This window comes from Sinohyriopsis cumingii, chromosome 5 (assembly GCF_028554795.1).
Source record: "Sinohyriopsis cumingii isolate HCF-2022 chromosome 5, ASM2855479v2, whole genome shotgun sequence".
In the NCBI taxonomy this organism is placed as follows: Eukaryota; Metazoa; Mollusca; class Bivalvia; order Unionida; family Unionidae; genus Sinohyriopsis; species Sinohyriopsis cumingii.
This window is the reverse complement of record NC_142965.1, coordinates 107572165-107590002: the sequence shown is the minus strand read 5'-3', so window position 1 is coordinate 107590002 and position 17838 is coordinate 107572165. Positions and strand designations below refer to the sequence as shown.

At 36.8% G+C, this 17838-nt stretch overlaps 1 protein-coding gene across 1 annotated transcript in view; it reads right to left on the bottom strand.

Moving 5' to 3' along the window:
• LOC149799955 (uncharacterized) overlaps positions 1 to 17838 on the bottom strand; it is an 85995-nt gene that overhangs the window by 45376 nt on the left and 22781 nt on the right. Inside the window, exon 3 of the mRNA XM_089958321.1 lies at positions 14567 to 14652. Coding sequence (XP_089814447.1) covers positions 14567 to 14652 — 86 coding nt within the window. The remainder of the gene's footprint in view (positions 1 to 14566; positions 14653 to 17838) is intronic.

The following is a 17838-nucleotide window of genomic DNA, read 5'->3' as shown; positions in this document are numbered from 1 at the left end:
TTCCAATTGTTAAATGAAAAGGGAAGAAATATTTCCTCTTACTTTTGAGGTATAGACTACTATCGGATGGTGTCCACATGGGCTACAGTTTGTGGTACTTCCACTGGGCCGTAAGAACACGTACGTTTGTTTTGATAAGCCAACGAGAGACGATATAATGAGGTGAACGTTGTGTGAGGTCGCCAGAACGCGGCTTTCAGAGACAAATGATTAATATAGGAAGTAGGAATGGCTTGAGAATAATGAGCTTTTACTTATTTCATATTGTGTACGATTCCAATCCAAGTTTATATTTGCGTACGGGACACAATTTCAGTGGCATATTTAATACATGACTTCAAAACTAAATATTAACACATGGAGATTACTCTGGTGGGCAGTACTTAAGCAGCAGGTGATCAAAGTGATGTGGATGCCGATCTTGATGAAAATATAGACACTTTTATTGGGCAAATTAATATTGTAGGCAGTGGCGTTCGTGAGTTTATCGACACAGGACTGAACTGAGAGGACGATAACTATTTCAATGCTTATTAGACTCGGATATTGACGATGGTGCAATCGTCGATGGTCTTCAAGCTAACTAAATACTTGAGAATCACACTGTTAATAATGTTTGTCAGCATAAGGAGGTTGGCGGGGCAGTGATGTAACACCAAACGACACTTTCCATTGCCACAAAGTTTGCCTGAATTGGTATCAAGATCTTTGAAAACATTTAGGTAAAGAACTTTATACACAACATGAAGAAGCATCCTTCAGAATAACATGAATGCCAGTTATTATTATAACTATATTAGGACTGTGAAGGCTTTCAAAAGGTTTATGTTCTGCATGAGTGTTTTTGTCTCTCCTCGATTAATAACTTTTGGGGACAAAGAATATATGATTTATTTTAATAATACCATGCCCCATGATCATGTCAGTCGGCTTTGAAACTAATTAAAATATGCTCATATTTGAATTATAAATCTAGTTAATTACAATGTAACTCACATTTTTCAAAATAATTAAGTTAAACAAATATATATATATATATATATATATATATATATATATATATATATATATATATATATATATATATATATATATATATATATATATATATATATATATATATATATATATATATATATATATATATATATGTGTGTGTGTGTGTGTGTGTGTGTGTGTGTGTGTGCATAACCTTATGAAATATTCATGCGTTCCTGAACTGGGCCGAAACAAGCCAGCAAACTATGGTATGTGTGTACTATAATGTATTTAAGAAGGCACATACTATAACCAAATGAACACTATTTTGACCTCCAAGTAGGGATCTGTTCTGCATGTTTCCTAAATTTGATAAAAGTTTAATATGCATTTACATTCTTGATTGGATTGTATCATTTTCCACGTCTTAAACGTCGAAAGATTTACCATATTTCTTAGATCCATACCAAGAAAATATTTCGGATAGAAACGTTGCGCTAAACGTAATTTTAAAAATGTGATTTTTTTTGCTGGTTTAATGCACGTGACCTGCACAGAATGTTTTACATCTGGAAATTTTAAAACAAAGAATATTTGACTTTCTACAAAATTGCAAGCTTTTTAGAATTATATAAAAGCATAAGAAAATGTTTGATAGACTTGTTCTGTCAAGCGAGATTAACCAATAACTTCTCGTGAAAGCCAGATTGATAACAGTGTCTGCATTCTCACGCTGATGCATTAATGGCTAAATACTGTCATTGTTTTATAAATCTACCTGTCTGATCTGGCTTCAGTTTTAAAAAGATTAATGTGCATGAACTAAAACCTCCAGGTAAAAACATAAAGACCTAACTGGGCATAAAAGGTTATATTGATAACAGGATTCGAATGACTGAGACTGGGAATCTCAATATTGAGTGAAGCAGCTGTTGGAAATGGGACCTTTTGCGGAAAAAAAAATCCCTGTTTGACAATGAAGAAAATCTGACTCACAGTGTTCACATTGAAGCGCGAACAGACTGGTTAGATGGATAGGGAAATAAGCTTGCTCCTTCGTCATATCGACACCAAGCAGAGCGAGATAATGGTCTTTGGTCTAAGGTCCTGAAAAGAAGCCCATTCCAAAGGACAATGGTGGGTGCTTAGTTAAAGACCACAAGAGAGACAAAATTACAACTATGCATTAGCGAGATAGACACCAGTCTTTGCAGTACGAAGAACATGATCAAGTTATTTATGTTAAGTCAAAGAACATGATCAAGTTACGTATGTTAAGTGTAGCCAAGGATCTAACCCACAGTATGAACAGGGAATCTTATACGGAATGGTGTAGAGACCATCCTTTGAGGACACTCTTGTCCCTCCTGGACATACTCTCCGCCACTATTTTTCTGAGGAACGTGATGACTTTGGAGGGTAATACATTCTGAAGTTACCACGGAGAGAGAATAAGCACGTCTACAATCATTGTCATTTGACATCTCACTCATTTGTGACATCGCAGACCGCAACCACCCTTCCATGGGGCCAAAACCTGGAAGTCCATTGCTGCATGCCGGGAAGGACCAATCACTTCCTTGAGATGGAAGACCCTACATCTCATAGGGATTCAGCGGGATTTTAAGAAAGGTACGATACCGACAGGACTCCCTTCTGTATTTGTACGTCGATTCCTTATCGGAAGTAGATTTAAACGGAACCCAGTAAAGACAGGAGGGGGTCTCTACCCTATCCTTGTCGCCGTACTGGTGGTTCCAAAGAACTGGCGACCAGTATTCGTAGACCGGTGACCAGTGCCGATTGACCATTTAATGACCAGTCTGATGGCTCTGATCAGGTGGAACATGATTTTTTCAGATCTTATGAACATGTATTGAAGCTCTCCCGTTTCTGGACCGCTCGATCCTATTGCCAGCATGGGCCCCTAGCAATTCAAACGTTTATGCTCCTCCTTCATGACTTGGGAGAATTATGATTCAGCTTCAGCCAACAGCTGTGGACCAATAGATGAGCTGCTCCTCCAAAACTTGGTAGGGGCGGCGTTCGGCTTAACAACTCACTCTCACCCTACAGTAGTGAAGAGGGTACTACTGCCGAGGGATTCATCGACAGAAAAAGCAGACAAATCTTAGGAAGAATATGAAGGCCCTTTCGGCCTCCTTTTGTACGTTCCTATATTTTCAGCGAGGACACGGAATTCGTCTGATCATAGACTACAAAAAGGACAAGTATATATCCGTGTTATAGTAATAATTATTGTTCCAAGAGACGAATCTGAAAAAGAACATGAAAAACTGAATGCAAATATGAGGCAACATAATCTTATCTTTTCTTTGATATCGTTTGCATCAAGTGAATTAAAACTATTACAAGCTGATGATTGATTATTATAAAGCCAACAATTATTTTGGTTTTTTTAAAGTTATTAGTAACAATTATTCTAAGTACTGAGACGAGACTTTGCAGCAAAAAAATAGTTAGGTAAGATGCTACAACTACTTCTACCACTACAACTACTACTATTACTGTTATCAATAATAATAATAATAATAATAATAATAATAATAATAACAATAATAATATTAACAATAATAATAATAATTAGGAGTACCATGATAGCAAACTTTTCATAGTGAATGGTGTTTAGTGACTAAACCCACATGAATGGCTGTAATTACTGGTGTGTGACCTCCTTCTGAATAATACAATAGTACAAGTCAGATTAAGTGGGATATAAATTCCGGTAATTCATTACTGTACTAAAACAATAGAACAGAATATTCAAACCAAATCAGCAACGATATGGATAACTACATAGTAATCAAAGCTTGAAAAAGGAATAACATAATTCTCAAAGGTAATAATTATTACGTTGACACCCTTGTTGGTGAGCAAGCTAAATGCAAGTTTATGAAGGAAAACATTGTAACCAAAAATACTATTAACTCTTGATATAACTACAACAAGGTCAATCTGAGATCTATTTCACAGAATAAAAATGATTCACGTAAATATTAACAATTTTATTATGTTTGTATAAAATATGCAAAGACGACTGCTGCGTTTTTAAGTTGGAGAAATGTCAGACTTTCTCTTGATTGAGAGACACTATTTCGATCGAAATTACCCTGAGGCAAATATTGATAGTTAACCAAACAAACGAGACGTCACAATAATGGCACTGGACAACAAATTTTTACAAAAGTCATGTTACTGAAATAAAATTAGTCAATTCTTATCAATTTTTATGTGCTGAACACGAATATGACAGTCAAATTGCAAAATTGGCTCTAGTTTTTTTGTAATCTGCAAGAAATTAATGTTTACATAACGAAATGCATTCCAATAGTAAAAGGTCAACTGTAATAGCCTACCTATAAAAAATCAAGTCATTGACTACATCTTAGATTTCTTCGCCTGTCTCTTGTACAGCTGTTCGGGAGCATCTCTGAGGAGTGTCCAGCAGTAGTCAGCCAGCATTGTAGTGGACCATTTTCCCTGGTATCTTTGTTCCATTGTTGCGATATCTTGATGAAAACGTTCGCCGTGTTCATCACTAACAATACCACAGTTGCTAGGAAAGAAATCCAAATGGGAATGAAGGAAGTGAATCTTTAGAGACATATTGCAGCCAAGTTTCTTATACTTCATCAACATGTCTTCTACTAGTTCCTTATAGTTTTCTGCCCTAACATTTCCGAGGAAGTTTGTAGAAACTAGGCGAAAAGCATTCCATGCTTGTTTCGCGTCACCTTCCAGCAAGTTGTTGAACCGGTCATCTTTGAAAAGCTCTCGAATCTGAGGACCCACAAAAACTCCATCTTTAATCTTTGCTTCGCTGAGTCGAGGGAATTTTTCATGCAGGTATCGGAATGCTGGCAAAGTCCGGTCAATGGCTTTCACGAAGTTCTTCATCAAACCTAGTTTGATGTGAAGGGGTGGTAGCAAGATTTTCTGAGCCTCAACCAGAGCTGGGTGTTGGATATTCTTCTCTCCAATGGCTACATTCTGCCTGTGAGTCCATTCCTTCCTCATGTAGTGCATTTCCCTTGTTCGGCTATCCCACTCGCATAAGAAACACATGTATTTTGTATATCCTTGCTGCAGTCCCATTAAAAGGGCAACTACCTTCAAATCACCACAGAGGTGCCAGCTGTACTTGTTATACTCAATGGAATTCAGTAGCTGCCTTAAGTTATCGTATGTCTCTTTCATGTGGACAGCATACGCTACTGGAATAGATGGAAGAATGTTTCCATTGTGCAAAAGCACAGCCTTGAGACTCAGTTTCGAAGAGTCCACAAATAGTCTCCATTCTTGTGGGTCATGAGTGATTTTTAAAGCATTCATGAGGCCCTCAATATCGGAACAGAATATCAGATTACTTTCCTTTCTGAAGAAAGGCTCCAATTGCTGGTGGCGCTTTCGATATGCAGTAATTGTGACATCTTCTTCTAGAAGATTCCATTGTTGGAGTCTTGATCCTAGCAATTCTGCCTTGTTCTTTGATAAGTCCAAATCACGAATCAGGTCATTTAGTTCTTCCTGTGTTATTCTGTGTGGGGTTGATGATGCACCACAGTGAAAATCTGGATCACTGCATGCTGATGGACCAGGAGAAGAACAGGTCGACTCACCTTTGTCTTCGTCAGATGAATCAAGAGAATATTCTGCTGGAGGTTCTGGAATAGGAAGTCCCTCACCATGTGGAACTGGTCTCAATGCAGCCGGAATGATTGGGTAGACTATTCTCGACTTCTTTCGCTTCGTTATTCCGCCGGAAAGAGGAGGAACCAAGCAGAAGTAACAGTCATTTAGGTGGTTGCTTGGCTCTCTCCACACCATTGGGACTGCAAACGGCATTGATGACCTTTTGCAATTCAACCACTGTGAAAGCTGTGTTGTACATGTAGCACAGCATATATGCGGAGCCCAAGGCTTGTCTTGGTCACCAACCTTGCATCCGAAGTAAAGATGATATGCCTTCTTCACTTGAGAATTGATACTTTTCTTCTGGTTGGCAAATGTCACTTCCCCACAAATATAGCAAAAATTGTCCGCGGTATTAACACACTTTCGAGGCATTACTGTTCTTTATTGTACGTAAATGGATAAAATAATAAGTTTTATGTAACAGTAGCTTGAACTGTCTCGCACAACGTCTAAAATATTTTAAATGCTGAACCTGTCTGATTGGGCTTTATATAGTACACTGCTTACGTCAGCTTCAGCAGCCGCCTGGCATTAGTATAATAGGCCTACACATGTATAGTACACTGCTGACGTCAACTTACTTCAGCAGCCGCATGGCATTAGTATTGCATTGCATCAGAAAATGATGCAATCAACTGTGGATGATGTGAGCATGATGGTATTATGCAATGTTACATCATTATTCCGGATGTTGCTGCAGTCCTACTGGAGAAATTTACACAGTGAAACATAGAAAATGAGGTATATGAATATCTTCAAAACGAGAGCCAATACAAATTTTTCACGGTTATATTCGTGTTCGGCACACCAAAATACTACAGATTAGGGCCTTTTCAAGTCAGTAATGATTTCACTGTTGACCAGTGTGGTTAGTAAGAATATTTATATCTAGGCACTTACAGACATTGCTGTATCATGACATGCAATACATGAATGTGCATTTTGTGGGTGTAATGGTGTCGGATATGTGTTCGGAGTTCTTTGCTGAGAATCAGAGATACTTCCGAAGTCCACGAGAAGAGTAGTCTCTGAGAAGTTCTGAATGAGACAAATATCATGACATATACTGTTGTGTTCTGGACGGAAAACCATAGTCATCAGTCGTGTGGTGCATTTCAGACTTATTTGTTATCACAGTAATAGTATTTTCTGTCAGTTCAGAAATTCCTATTTTTGTCAACTCATCAATAGAATTTTTTCTCAACTCAGTAATTCAAATTATTTTTAACTCATATAATGTCCTATTTGGCCGCCATATTGGACATAATATAGATCATAGGACGTTTCATCTTAAGCCAACTAGACACTAAAATACGTTTTCTGGCATAATACAATAAAAAGGGATAACAAGCTTGTGCTCACGGATGAACGACTGACAACGGATACATCCCGTCTCAAAAGCTCTCCTGGTCCATGGCGACGTGAGTTAAAACACACCTGTTTTTACCACAATCTTGCATTTTACATTACCCCAAAACATCTACTATACGGTAAACTATTTCCGTTAATCTGCAAATAAAATCTCAGATCTCAAGACAATAATTTAATGAACTGGGCATTTGAATTCCTGGTCTGAAAGGGACTGTATTTTGCTTAGTATGGACGGGTAGTCTTGAACGTCTCAAACGAGCACATTACACCGTCCTGAATGTTAATTATCAACATATTAATCTAGCCCTTTACAATGTGCCAAACAGTCAGACTCCCAAGACTTATTCTGCGCGATGTCCTTGAAATGGTTCTACCTGACAAATCTTCTCACAGTTACCAAGGTCGATCATTTCAAATGTAAACAATTCCTCTTTTGGCACGAGGATATTGAATTAGTCTTCATCCTATCAGATATTGTGAGTTATGGTGATTCACTAGTTAGCACGCCAGATTTGTGCACAAGGTGTGGCAGATTCGATTACTACCATTGGATCAACCCGGACTGCGTAAATTTGTATATACTAGAACAAGTAACTTAAATCCATGTGCCTCAAAACTAAAGAACCTATTTGTGTCGTTGTACCATAGAGCATCAAACTAAACTGAACAATTCTAATGTGCACATAACATCATTGCCTGTTATTGTAACACAATGTGCAATGATGGATTTTACCACAAAATTTTAGACAGTTTTCATGGGAACAACTGTATGCTGAAATCTGTTGGATGAAATGCTTATGCTTATGTGGATAACTGCAAACTGAATGCATTAAAATATCGTTATGCATATAATATGCAAATACAATGTTTAGCTTGAAATTATGATAAATGTTAGTCTTTGGTTTGATTTTGTGTAGATATATTGCTAAGACAAATGAGAAAACTTTAAACACATTTTGCTGTAACAAATTTAACATTTAATTAAACTAATGATACGTTTCAATATAGGTTAGTCAGGAATATTTCATCTATTCATTGGCACTTAAAGTGATTCCAATATGATCGGAGATATCTCTGGGTATATCTTAAAAAGAAAATTATCATGACACATACTGGTGAGTCAACTGAGCAGAGGCCAATTTTTGCAACTTTGCAATTAATATTTTTTTCAATTGGGTAATATGAATTTATATTTAGAACACTTTTCCATCAGGTGCTGCAATAAATGATACAGTCAATATAATATATCAATTATATAAATCTGTTAGAGTGACACATTAGTTAAATTATACAAAAATAATGTTGAATTAAAGAATTGAAACAATATATTAGCATCAATTTACGGTCATACAAAAGGGTTGACACCTAATAGTTTAAAGAACAGTTCCTCAAACTGAGTGACACCCCACTGGCTGAAATTTATAAGAATTCAAGTTAGGACCTTTACGTCCTTTTAGCTGAAGAGTGTTGAAACCATCTTCATTGAGAACAAGATTCACAAAGTAGCTGATGTGGTGGACATATTTAATGTCAGATTGGCACCAGTTTCGTTGAAGACCATTTTTACACCATAAGAAGTGTTCTAGATAAGCAATGCACAGCTGAAAAACATATATAAGAGGTGGAGTAAAGCTATATGAAAAAGGAAGGAATATTTTCACCCTTACTGTCGAGGTGTTGACTTCTGTTGGATTGCTTCCTCATGGACCATAATTGTGCCTCTTGAAAATATGAATGTTTTGGATAGGGGTGCCTTATAGCCCATTGATGTTGAAAAGCAGCATTACCTCTCTTAAACGAAGAGAAGAAATTGGACCACTGTACTCAGAGAGGGACAGCTTGGATTAATACGTTTTATTCTGCACCGATCTCAAGCGATTCTCCACTTTGCATTATAGACCTTAGATGTTGATAATCTCTATGCCTGAACGATGCTGTTTGTAACTTTGCTCGAAATGACGCTCTTGCGGGAAGATCTTTAAAGGCAAGCGAAACGAGAATGTGGATACAGAGAATGCCTGCCTAGATGTTTTGAGCATTGGTTCCATGCAGCAGAGAGTGATTCCTGCACCAGGAGATTGAATTACGCTTCAACAAAATAGTGTTGGAGGTGGTAGGGAAATGAAAGACGGATCTGTTGACTCAGCACGTTCTACATCAAAGTTGTGAGAATCTACGAGAACCGACAGGACATCCTCGCCTTGCTCTCGGTTCTGGAAAACGGGACTTTATGATCCAATGTTTCTTTGTACCAGGGGGACTTGCGAGTAAGAGGAACAATAAACCATAACTACTCACTCGTAGCTAGAGGACAATTCCAAGTCGCAGACACGACAGGTAAGAGCGATTCTGAATTATCCTGGGATGTTTGTGGAAGAAAGTCTGCATCCTACCTTATTTTTGATTCCACCTCGCAAGATGGCAATGACACCCCACATACCACAACATACCACAACATGAACCTCCCTCCCTTTGGGCCACGATCCTGAAGTCGATGAACCAATCACTTCCTTTAGGCCAAATATCCCTAAGGAAATAGAGAATGCCGATCCGATCCTCTACCCTAATTTTGCTTGCATACGTTGATTCCCACGTCCAACGCGGATCTTTACAATACCTTGTACAGAGAGAGCGGCCTCGATCCTTTTCAAATGCCCTTAGTGAGGTGGTGAATTGGTGACCAGAACTCATAGACCGGCGACAGGCGCCTTGGGACCAATCAATAACCAGTCAGACGACTCAGATTCGTAGGAAGACTATTTTTCAGATCTTATGAACATGTACTGTGTGGCTGGATCATTTTGCCAAAAACGGTCTTGACAAACTGAAACGGTTATGCTCCACCTTCATGAAGTGGGATAAGTAGGATTCGGTTTCAACCAACACAACTTTCTTTTGCCCTAGAGAGCGGAAGATGGTGTTGCCACTATTAAGGGATTCATTGTCAGAAAAAACTAAAACATGTCTGATGAATAAAGGAAGACCTTGAATTTCTCCTTATGTAAGTTTAAGTTTCATCGAGGTCAAAGACGTCTCCTGAATATGGACTGAACTAAAGACAAGCATCTGTTCTTGAACAAAAATAACAAGTGAGGCAGTTTGTGTGTGTATCCCAGAGGATTTCCTGTTTCTTCTCCTCTCCTCACTCGGCGCAGGCCTTGCATCATGAGAAAAATCTGATAAATGATTTATATACAATCATAAACTGAAATGCAAAACATTTAGCAGTGCTTCTTACAATGACATCAGTAACATTTATTCTAAATTCTGAATTGAAAATTAGAAACAAACATGATCCATTAGGTAAGATGAAACTAATAAAGCAGTAAAATTAAGAAAAATCCAACCCTAAACAGTCTCTGAAGAGTGAAATATATTCAGTCACTAAACCCACATAAATGGAAGTACGGACTGGTGTGCGACCTCTTCTGAGTAACACAATGGCACAATTCAGATTCACTGGAATATAAATTTCGATGATTCATTACTATATTTTAACAATAAAACAGGATCAAGATGAGTCCTAAGACCAACTCAGCAAGGATATGGATAACAAAATACCTACCCGAGCTAGTAAAGGGATTAACACAATTCTCAAACAAAATAATTACACTGACACCCTTGTGGGTGAGTAAAAATGCAATTATCTCTCGATAGAACTAGTTCTATCTAGGAAAAGTAGTCAGTCTTACGGCTAATTCAAATAGTTAAAATGATGCACATAATGGAAGTACTGTATTTTCACGACGTATTGCTCGAAGGGTCTTCAAAGTATTTTAAACAGAGGTAATGATGACAGCGACCGGATAAAAAATGAGAGCTAATGTGAATGGACCAGGTTGATGGACTAGATTTGAGTTTTTTCTCTGAAGTCATGTTATGTTTATCTACAATATTTGCAACTCCTTGAACATGATTTTGTTTAGTATTTGTAACTTTTATTTCTGGCCGTAAATTGTGGTGTTGATCTATAGCTGGAGTTTACGTACGTGCAATAGTTTTATTTTAAGATATTAAGAACGTAAACTTGTGTCAGTTACTAACAATATAAGTGGTAAACATGATGGCAAGTATCGAGCTCTTTCCCACTGGACGGGTTTAGGTCAGGTAGGTTCATAGAAGAATGTCTGGGTCAAATAAATAATTATTTTGAAATATTAGATTGAATAGTAAGATCTGTATCGTGTATGTATCCATATATAGTCGTAATATACTCTTGAAGGTATAAGGAGAGAACTGAGCAAACATATTCATTCCTATTTTAGATTAATTCCTTTTCGAATTCTTTTTTCAGTCTGCAGAATGTGTTTAATGTTGTATTTAGACATTTTGAGAGGAAACATTTGTTAGGATTATTCGTGCTCATTGGACTATAATATATTCAGGGACTATTAAGAATTTTTCAAAAGAGTCCTTGACAAAACCATTTTGACCTGTTAGGATTGTTGGTGGACCACTACATTCTTGGATCTGAAATTTATACGGAACATTCCATTCTTTTGGACTTAAATATAACTTTTCAAGGTTATTATTATTCAAGTCACAATGCTATAAGTTTCTCTTAAATTTTCATTTTATAACACTGAAAATTAAATTCTTTGTTAAATCGTCTATCTGTTACTTAGTTTAAGACCATAGCGTCGTAACAGAAACCAGGGGCTCATCCGGGATACTAATTTAAGAAATATTTCAGAGAAATCAAAGGTATTGTCAAATTTACAGTAATTTTATATAGGAATTTTCTTAGTCCCTGGTCTTTTGATTTTTCATACTAAAACCAACAAGCTTTCACACTGTCATCTATGGGGGAGTGTTTTGTTTCCAATCCGACCCAGGAAGGATTTGATTGTTTAAGGAAAGATGAGTCGCTGTAGCTTGCCAAGCAGTATTCTCTATCCGACATAAAATCGTCTTTTCTAAAAAGGAAATTACAAGACGAATGCAACTACGGAGAGACAAGACGAATGCAAATACAGGAACAAAATAGAAAGAGAAAGGGAAGAGCTGGAAATGAAGATGCAAATGCAAAAGGAAGTAAGATAAATACAAACATAATTGCAAATACAAAAGAAGAAAGAAAGATGGAAATGCAGTTGGAATTAAAAGAAATAGAACTACCAAGCGAAATGCATTCCCGTCACGAAAGTTCAATTTTTGATGTTACAAACAATATTAGATTAGTGCCCTATTTTAAAGAAAATTATAAAAATATTCGAGAATTTAACACTGGATTTTGCTATTACAGGATGTACTTATTAGCAAAGTTCGTGAAGATTTTTGTCTTCGTCAGTTAAAGCAAACGCAGATAATGGTTTGGTCGAGGAATGTATCCTGACCAATACTAAAGTGCATTCCACCACGGTCTGTCAGATTCGTGCAAAAATGTTTTCTTCGCAGTTTCAATTAGATACTTATGTCAGCTCTATACCCAGCAAGCTACAGGAAAGTACAGGCAACACCTGGGTGAGTTTGATTGCTGACATTTCTTGACTTGTTAATTTTTGTGACATGAGTCAAAGGAAGGAGAAAAAAGAAGAGATAAACCCAATAATACGAGATTGAATAAACGAAACAGGAAACCTAGAAAACTAGCTGCCAGTGCTAGCAGACCAACCCTTCGTAGAAATATTTCCCAAATTCGGGAGACCATGAGCTAAATCCTTGGAGAAGACAGAACAAACACCTAACATTCTTCTGTGAACAAGGTATCACTAAAGCCTTGATTCTCACAGGGCTCAATTTTCGTATTCACGATACTTTTTCGGATCACAGGTAAAGGTGGCACAACACCATCTCAAGTTTGACTGTGTCCAACAAACGCATATATGGGTCAAACAACGACTTGTCGATATGCTTCAAAGACTAGCGCTACCTCTAATTATTTGGGCCGATCTTGCTAAGGACCGCGGATAATGTCACCAGCTCTCTGTCTGGAAACATAATGGTGTTTGTCGCCGCAGTAACGGTCACATTCTTTGCCATTTTCAAATCTAACATTAGGTGACGCAGACACACCAAACGCTAGTGAGCTGCATTCCGCAATCGTTCAGATGAGAAAGTATATGGCTCAACGTCCCACCACGATACCACCCAAGACTGGTGTCGTGTCATGAGTTTTTTGGTCTTGGGACTCTTTCGCAGTAAGCATGTTTTTGCATCACGCTGGTATGAGCTATTGTTCAGATTGTTCTGCGTGAGTCAACATCAACCAAGTCATGCTCCTCACACTGCCACTGTTGTGCTGGCACTGTGGGTACTTGTTCAGAAATTTGCGAATGCATATTTGGTACGTTACTGGCTACTTTGGTCTGATAAGATCATAAGATAAAGGTGGTATCTTAAGCAAAGAGGAGCTTGTTGTATCCGTCGTAGGTGTCAACCTTGAGCCTCGTGGCGATAATAAAGCTTTGTCCTGCTATTTCTGAAGCAGTTCATTGGCATTTTCCGCGATAGCGGTCATATCTTGTGAATATTAAGGGTCTACTTCTAAACCGAGAATTTGAGGTTGTGCACCCAAATTCGTTCCCACGTACGACATATATTTTCACTGAATCGCACCATCCATGCTTTTGGTGGAATCCTTGCGACTGATCAAGTCAAGCTGTTGCCCGTCCATTTTCTCCACAAAATCCCAGTTGTGAATAGCAGTCAAATTTGAGGTAATAAAAAGTCATCTTTTCAGACATGAAACCGACTGTTTCTAAACAGATTCTTCTATGGACGGAAAATAGTAGTATCCAAAAGTTTTGCGACGCCAGGAAGTGGTTATGTCCACATAAATTTCGTTGCAAGATTGCACGTAGACAACCATATCTATTTTCGGTTTTAGATGGGATACAAGCCTGTCTGGAATGCAAGTGGACAAAACATATGGCATGTCTTTTCTTGGTAGTGACCGTGAAGAGGGTAAAACTGGTGTCATATATTGTAGTTGCGAACCAGATTGAGAAGCTGACCTGGTATTTTCAGAATTGAATTTTTTCGTCTACTGTGTCATAATTCCAGTTTAATATTCTATCTTCTGACTTGACGATTAGAAGCTTTCGGTGATACAGATACAATTGGTTCTCGCACACATACAGCGATGATGATCAGGAGAGGTAAGCCCTATGGCAGGGGACGCAGACCGTCACATATGGATCGCCGTGTTGTGTCATCTTTCGCAAAGGTTGTATTCGGAGGTTTTGATACTCGTCGTTGACAACAAAACATGCCAGTCAACTCAATATAGTCAACGATTGCTCTCAGAATTAATTACCAGTAATAAATAAAATACTACCTCACAATAAGTCTTGTTCACTGGACCTGGTTTCTTCTTTAGCTGCAAGGAAAGTTTCCTCAGGCCATCGCTTCCCTTTAATAATGTTGCCCTAGATGTTGAAAGTCTTGCTTGACGTAAACAAATGTTTGAATATCCAATAAAACTTGTGTATTGATACATGTATCATACTGAAGGTGATGTATCAATACCCAGGGTGGATACATTATATGGATTACTTACAGTTCCATGCTCTGTCCCTGATGATGTCTGTGCATTGACAGGTTGTTTTCTTTCATCTCTTTCTAGGACGTCTGGAGCTCTAACGTCTACAAAAACGAAAACAAAACAAAAATTTAAAATATCATCCCCGGTATAGCATTATTACTAAAGACAAAGTTTTTTGAATAATTAATATCTGCACAAACTAAAGACTGCAACAAAATTTCATCTAAGCAGAAACAACTGACCTTTCTATAGTAATATCTTTATTTGCTTTTTCATTCAGAAAAGATTCTTTGTCTCTGTCTCTCTGTCTCTCTCTGTCTGTCTCTCTCTGTCTCTGTCTCTCTCACTCTCTCTCTCTATCTATATATCTATCTATCTATCTATCTATCTATCTATATATATATATATATATATATATATATATATATATATATATATATATATATATATATATATATATATTAAAATTCCAAACATTAAAGAGATATAAACTTTAACTGCAACATGAAGCTCAATATGATACATTATAAGTCAATGAGTAAGCGATTTAAATCTATTTATATACATAATTTAATTAATATTAAAAGGTAATATTGGTTGTTTGCAATACCGTAAGTTCCGTTTTACATTTTCATCTTGTATTTTGGGAAATACATTTTGTTTTCAATTTTACAAAGCTTGTTGTTTATCATACTTTTTTATTGCCTGTTTTAATTGTCGTAATAGAATGTATTAGTTTTACATATAATCAGCGTTAGCGGATTCATTTTCGATGAATGGTGTTTGTTTTAATAATAGCTTTTGTTGTAATTATTCGAAGTTAGTTATTAGGGATATTATTTGTGTGTGGATTTTTAGGAGTCATTTCTTCTTCTTACTTATGCAAGTTAATCCAGGAACTGGCTTAATAATTAGCTACATATTTTAGCTGAACATACTACACGGATTATTCAGTGTAAACGCAGTGTCATATATATCTTCCTATTATAAAACTAGACCATAATACAATTATTTATCTTCCATCTATTCCAATTCAAATTATAGCGTCCGCCTCGGATATGGGAAGTCATGGGTTCAAACCCTGGTCAACTCATTCCAAAGACATAAAAATGGCGCTCAGCATTAAAGAGGTTAAGTGTTAGGATTGGTCTTTATTGAGTTATGGTAATCATTCTACAGGGGTGGTTCGTCATGGCTACAAGTCTGCGACATGATGCCGCAGTGCTAGACATCACTACAAACTGTCACGCTGCAGATATGGTAGCGATTTGACTGAAAATTTGCTAAAGCTACGTTAAAAATCCAAATCACAAACACATTCAAATTCGGGGATTGTAATTTTCAGTATAGACATGAAAGTTGTTAAAAAATCAAGTTATTCTATAACAATTTTAATGTATGTTGGGGAGAGAGAGAGAGAGAGAGAGAGAGAAATCGGTTCACATTGCGACTCAACCTTGAATGCATGTTTCTTGGTATATATGAATGCATCTGTGTGTAAGAGAAAGAGAATATAGAATACATTAGGAAATATGTGACTGGAGGGCTGTGTTGGCAGAATATCTGCATTTGCTTTGCACATAATACCAATGTGACTATGAAACCAACCGCATAGAATATTTTTCGAGCTGAGCAAATCATGTTTCTGCAATCCAAAAAAATGATAAATATTTTGTTTTTGGACGTTTAATATCAAATCAGTTAATTTTAGTGCCGTTGTAAATTCAGCTTTAAAATGGAGTTTCTGTCTTGTAACAAAACTGGGTACCATTGGTTTTCGAGTCCCAATCACCACCATAACTATACTACTAAGGAAAGACCATGTATATCAAACAGCAAAAGACGGAGTTTACTTCATTTTGTTACTGCTTTTCATTTCTTTCCCAGGACACTGAGACATCAAGATATATATGAGACACTGGGAGAAGGTTGTTTTAAGCTTTTTGCTTCATTTATAGACAACACGTCGTGTATTTGGACCATATGATTATATTTTAGCTATATCTACTTTTGGCACTCCTTTGAGTCATAATTAAATACAAAGCATAGTTTCTGTTGTGTTAGGTAATATGGATGCTGAGTAATGAAGCAGCTGGTAATATATAGGGGATCTCAAATGGGTAACCATTTAATACTGAATTTATGAAACGAGTTGAATAATGTCCAGCTTTTGCGAGCCTTGGTGAACAAGGGCTGGACACTATTCAACAAGTTTCATAAATTTAATATTAAATCATTACCCATTTGAGATTCTTTTTATCACATAGTCTTTATTTCAGTAGAAATTATGTTGATAGAAAGAAGAACGAATAATTTCGTTCATTCCGACAGACGGTGCACCTTTCATTTGTTGTGCGTAAAATAAAGTCCTAAACAAAGTTGAACTAGTAAAAGTAGATTGTACATTTTTATAAACTATAAATCAAAGTAAAAGCTTACATCCGAATAAACAGAACATTTTATAACGACAAAATATTTTTTTCAAAACAGAATGATTAATGCTATGTGTTGCCACATTGATAAGGTAAACAGTAGGTCTAGAGTACATGTTTACCCTGAAATGTCACTTGCAGAACTAAACCTTACATTGTTGCAATTTTTATGTAAAATAGGATTACTGGATGCAGAAAATCCCACATTTACTCCATTGCATTTGTGACCGGATATTTACAGTATTTAACTGGAACAATAGACTGTACAGAATATGTAAACAAATTTCTTTGTGAGTCGGATTTGCATCCGATATATACTGCGTAACGATGCTGTAGTTGGATAAAGTTCTGTCAGTAGGAAGACCCATTTTGTAAGTTCACATTTAAACAATGCTTGTATATACGGTGGATTCTATATCTATGTTATGTATATACCGTTCCCCCACCCCATCCCGCCATCAAATAAGCAATACCCTTATTTTTACTTATTGTTGTTCTTGACTTGTAGTTTTACGCCATTTTTCTCATTATGATATTGTTATACATGACATAACAAACCCCTGTAGGGGTAACACATTCCATGTTCAGGCAGCCGAGATAATGTTTCCTCAGTTTCCTTTTGCGAGTTCAAAAATGGCCGCCAAAAATGTTCATTCAAAACCAAACATTCCAGAAGGCGGGGTTAAAAACGTTTTCCCACGATACCAGCCAATCAGTAAAGAGGATACTGCACAATAATTTTATGGGCTTATTTGGACCAATCAGAATCACATAAAGTGATATTTTAACATGTGGTAATATAAAAAATATGAAACTGCACATACTAATGAAAAACAACACCTACTATGTGATAAA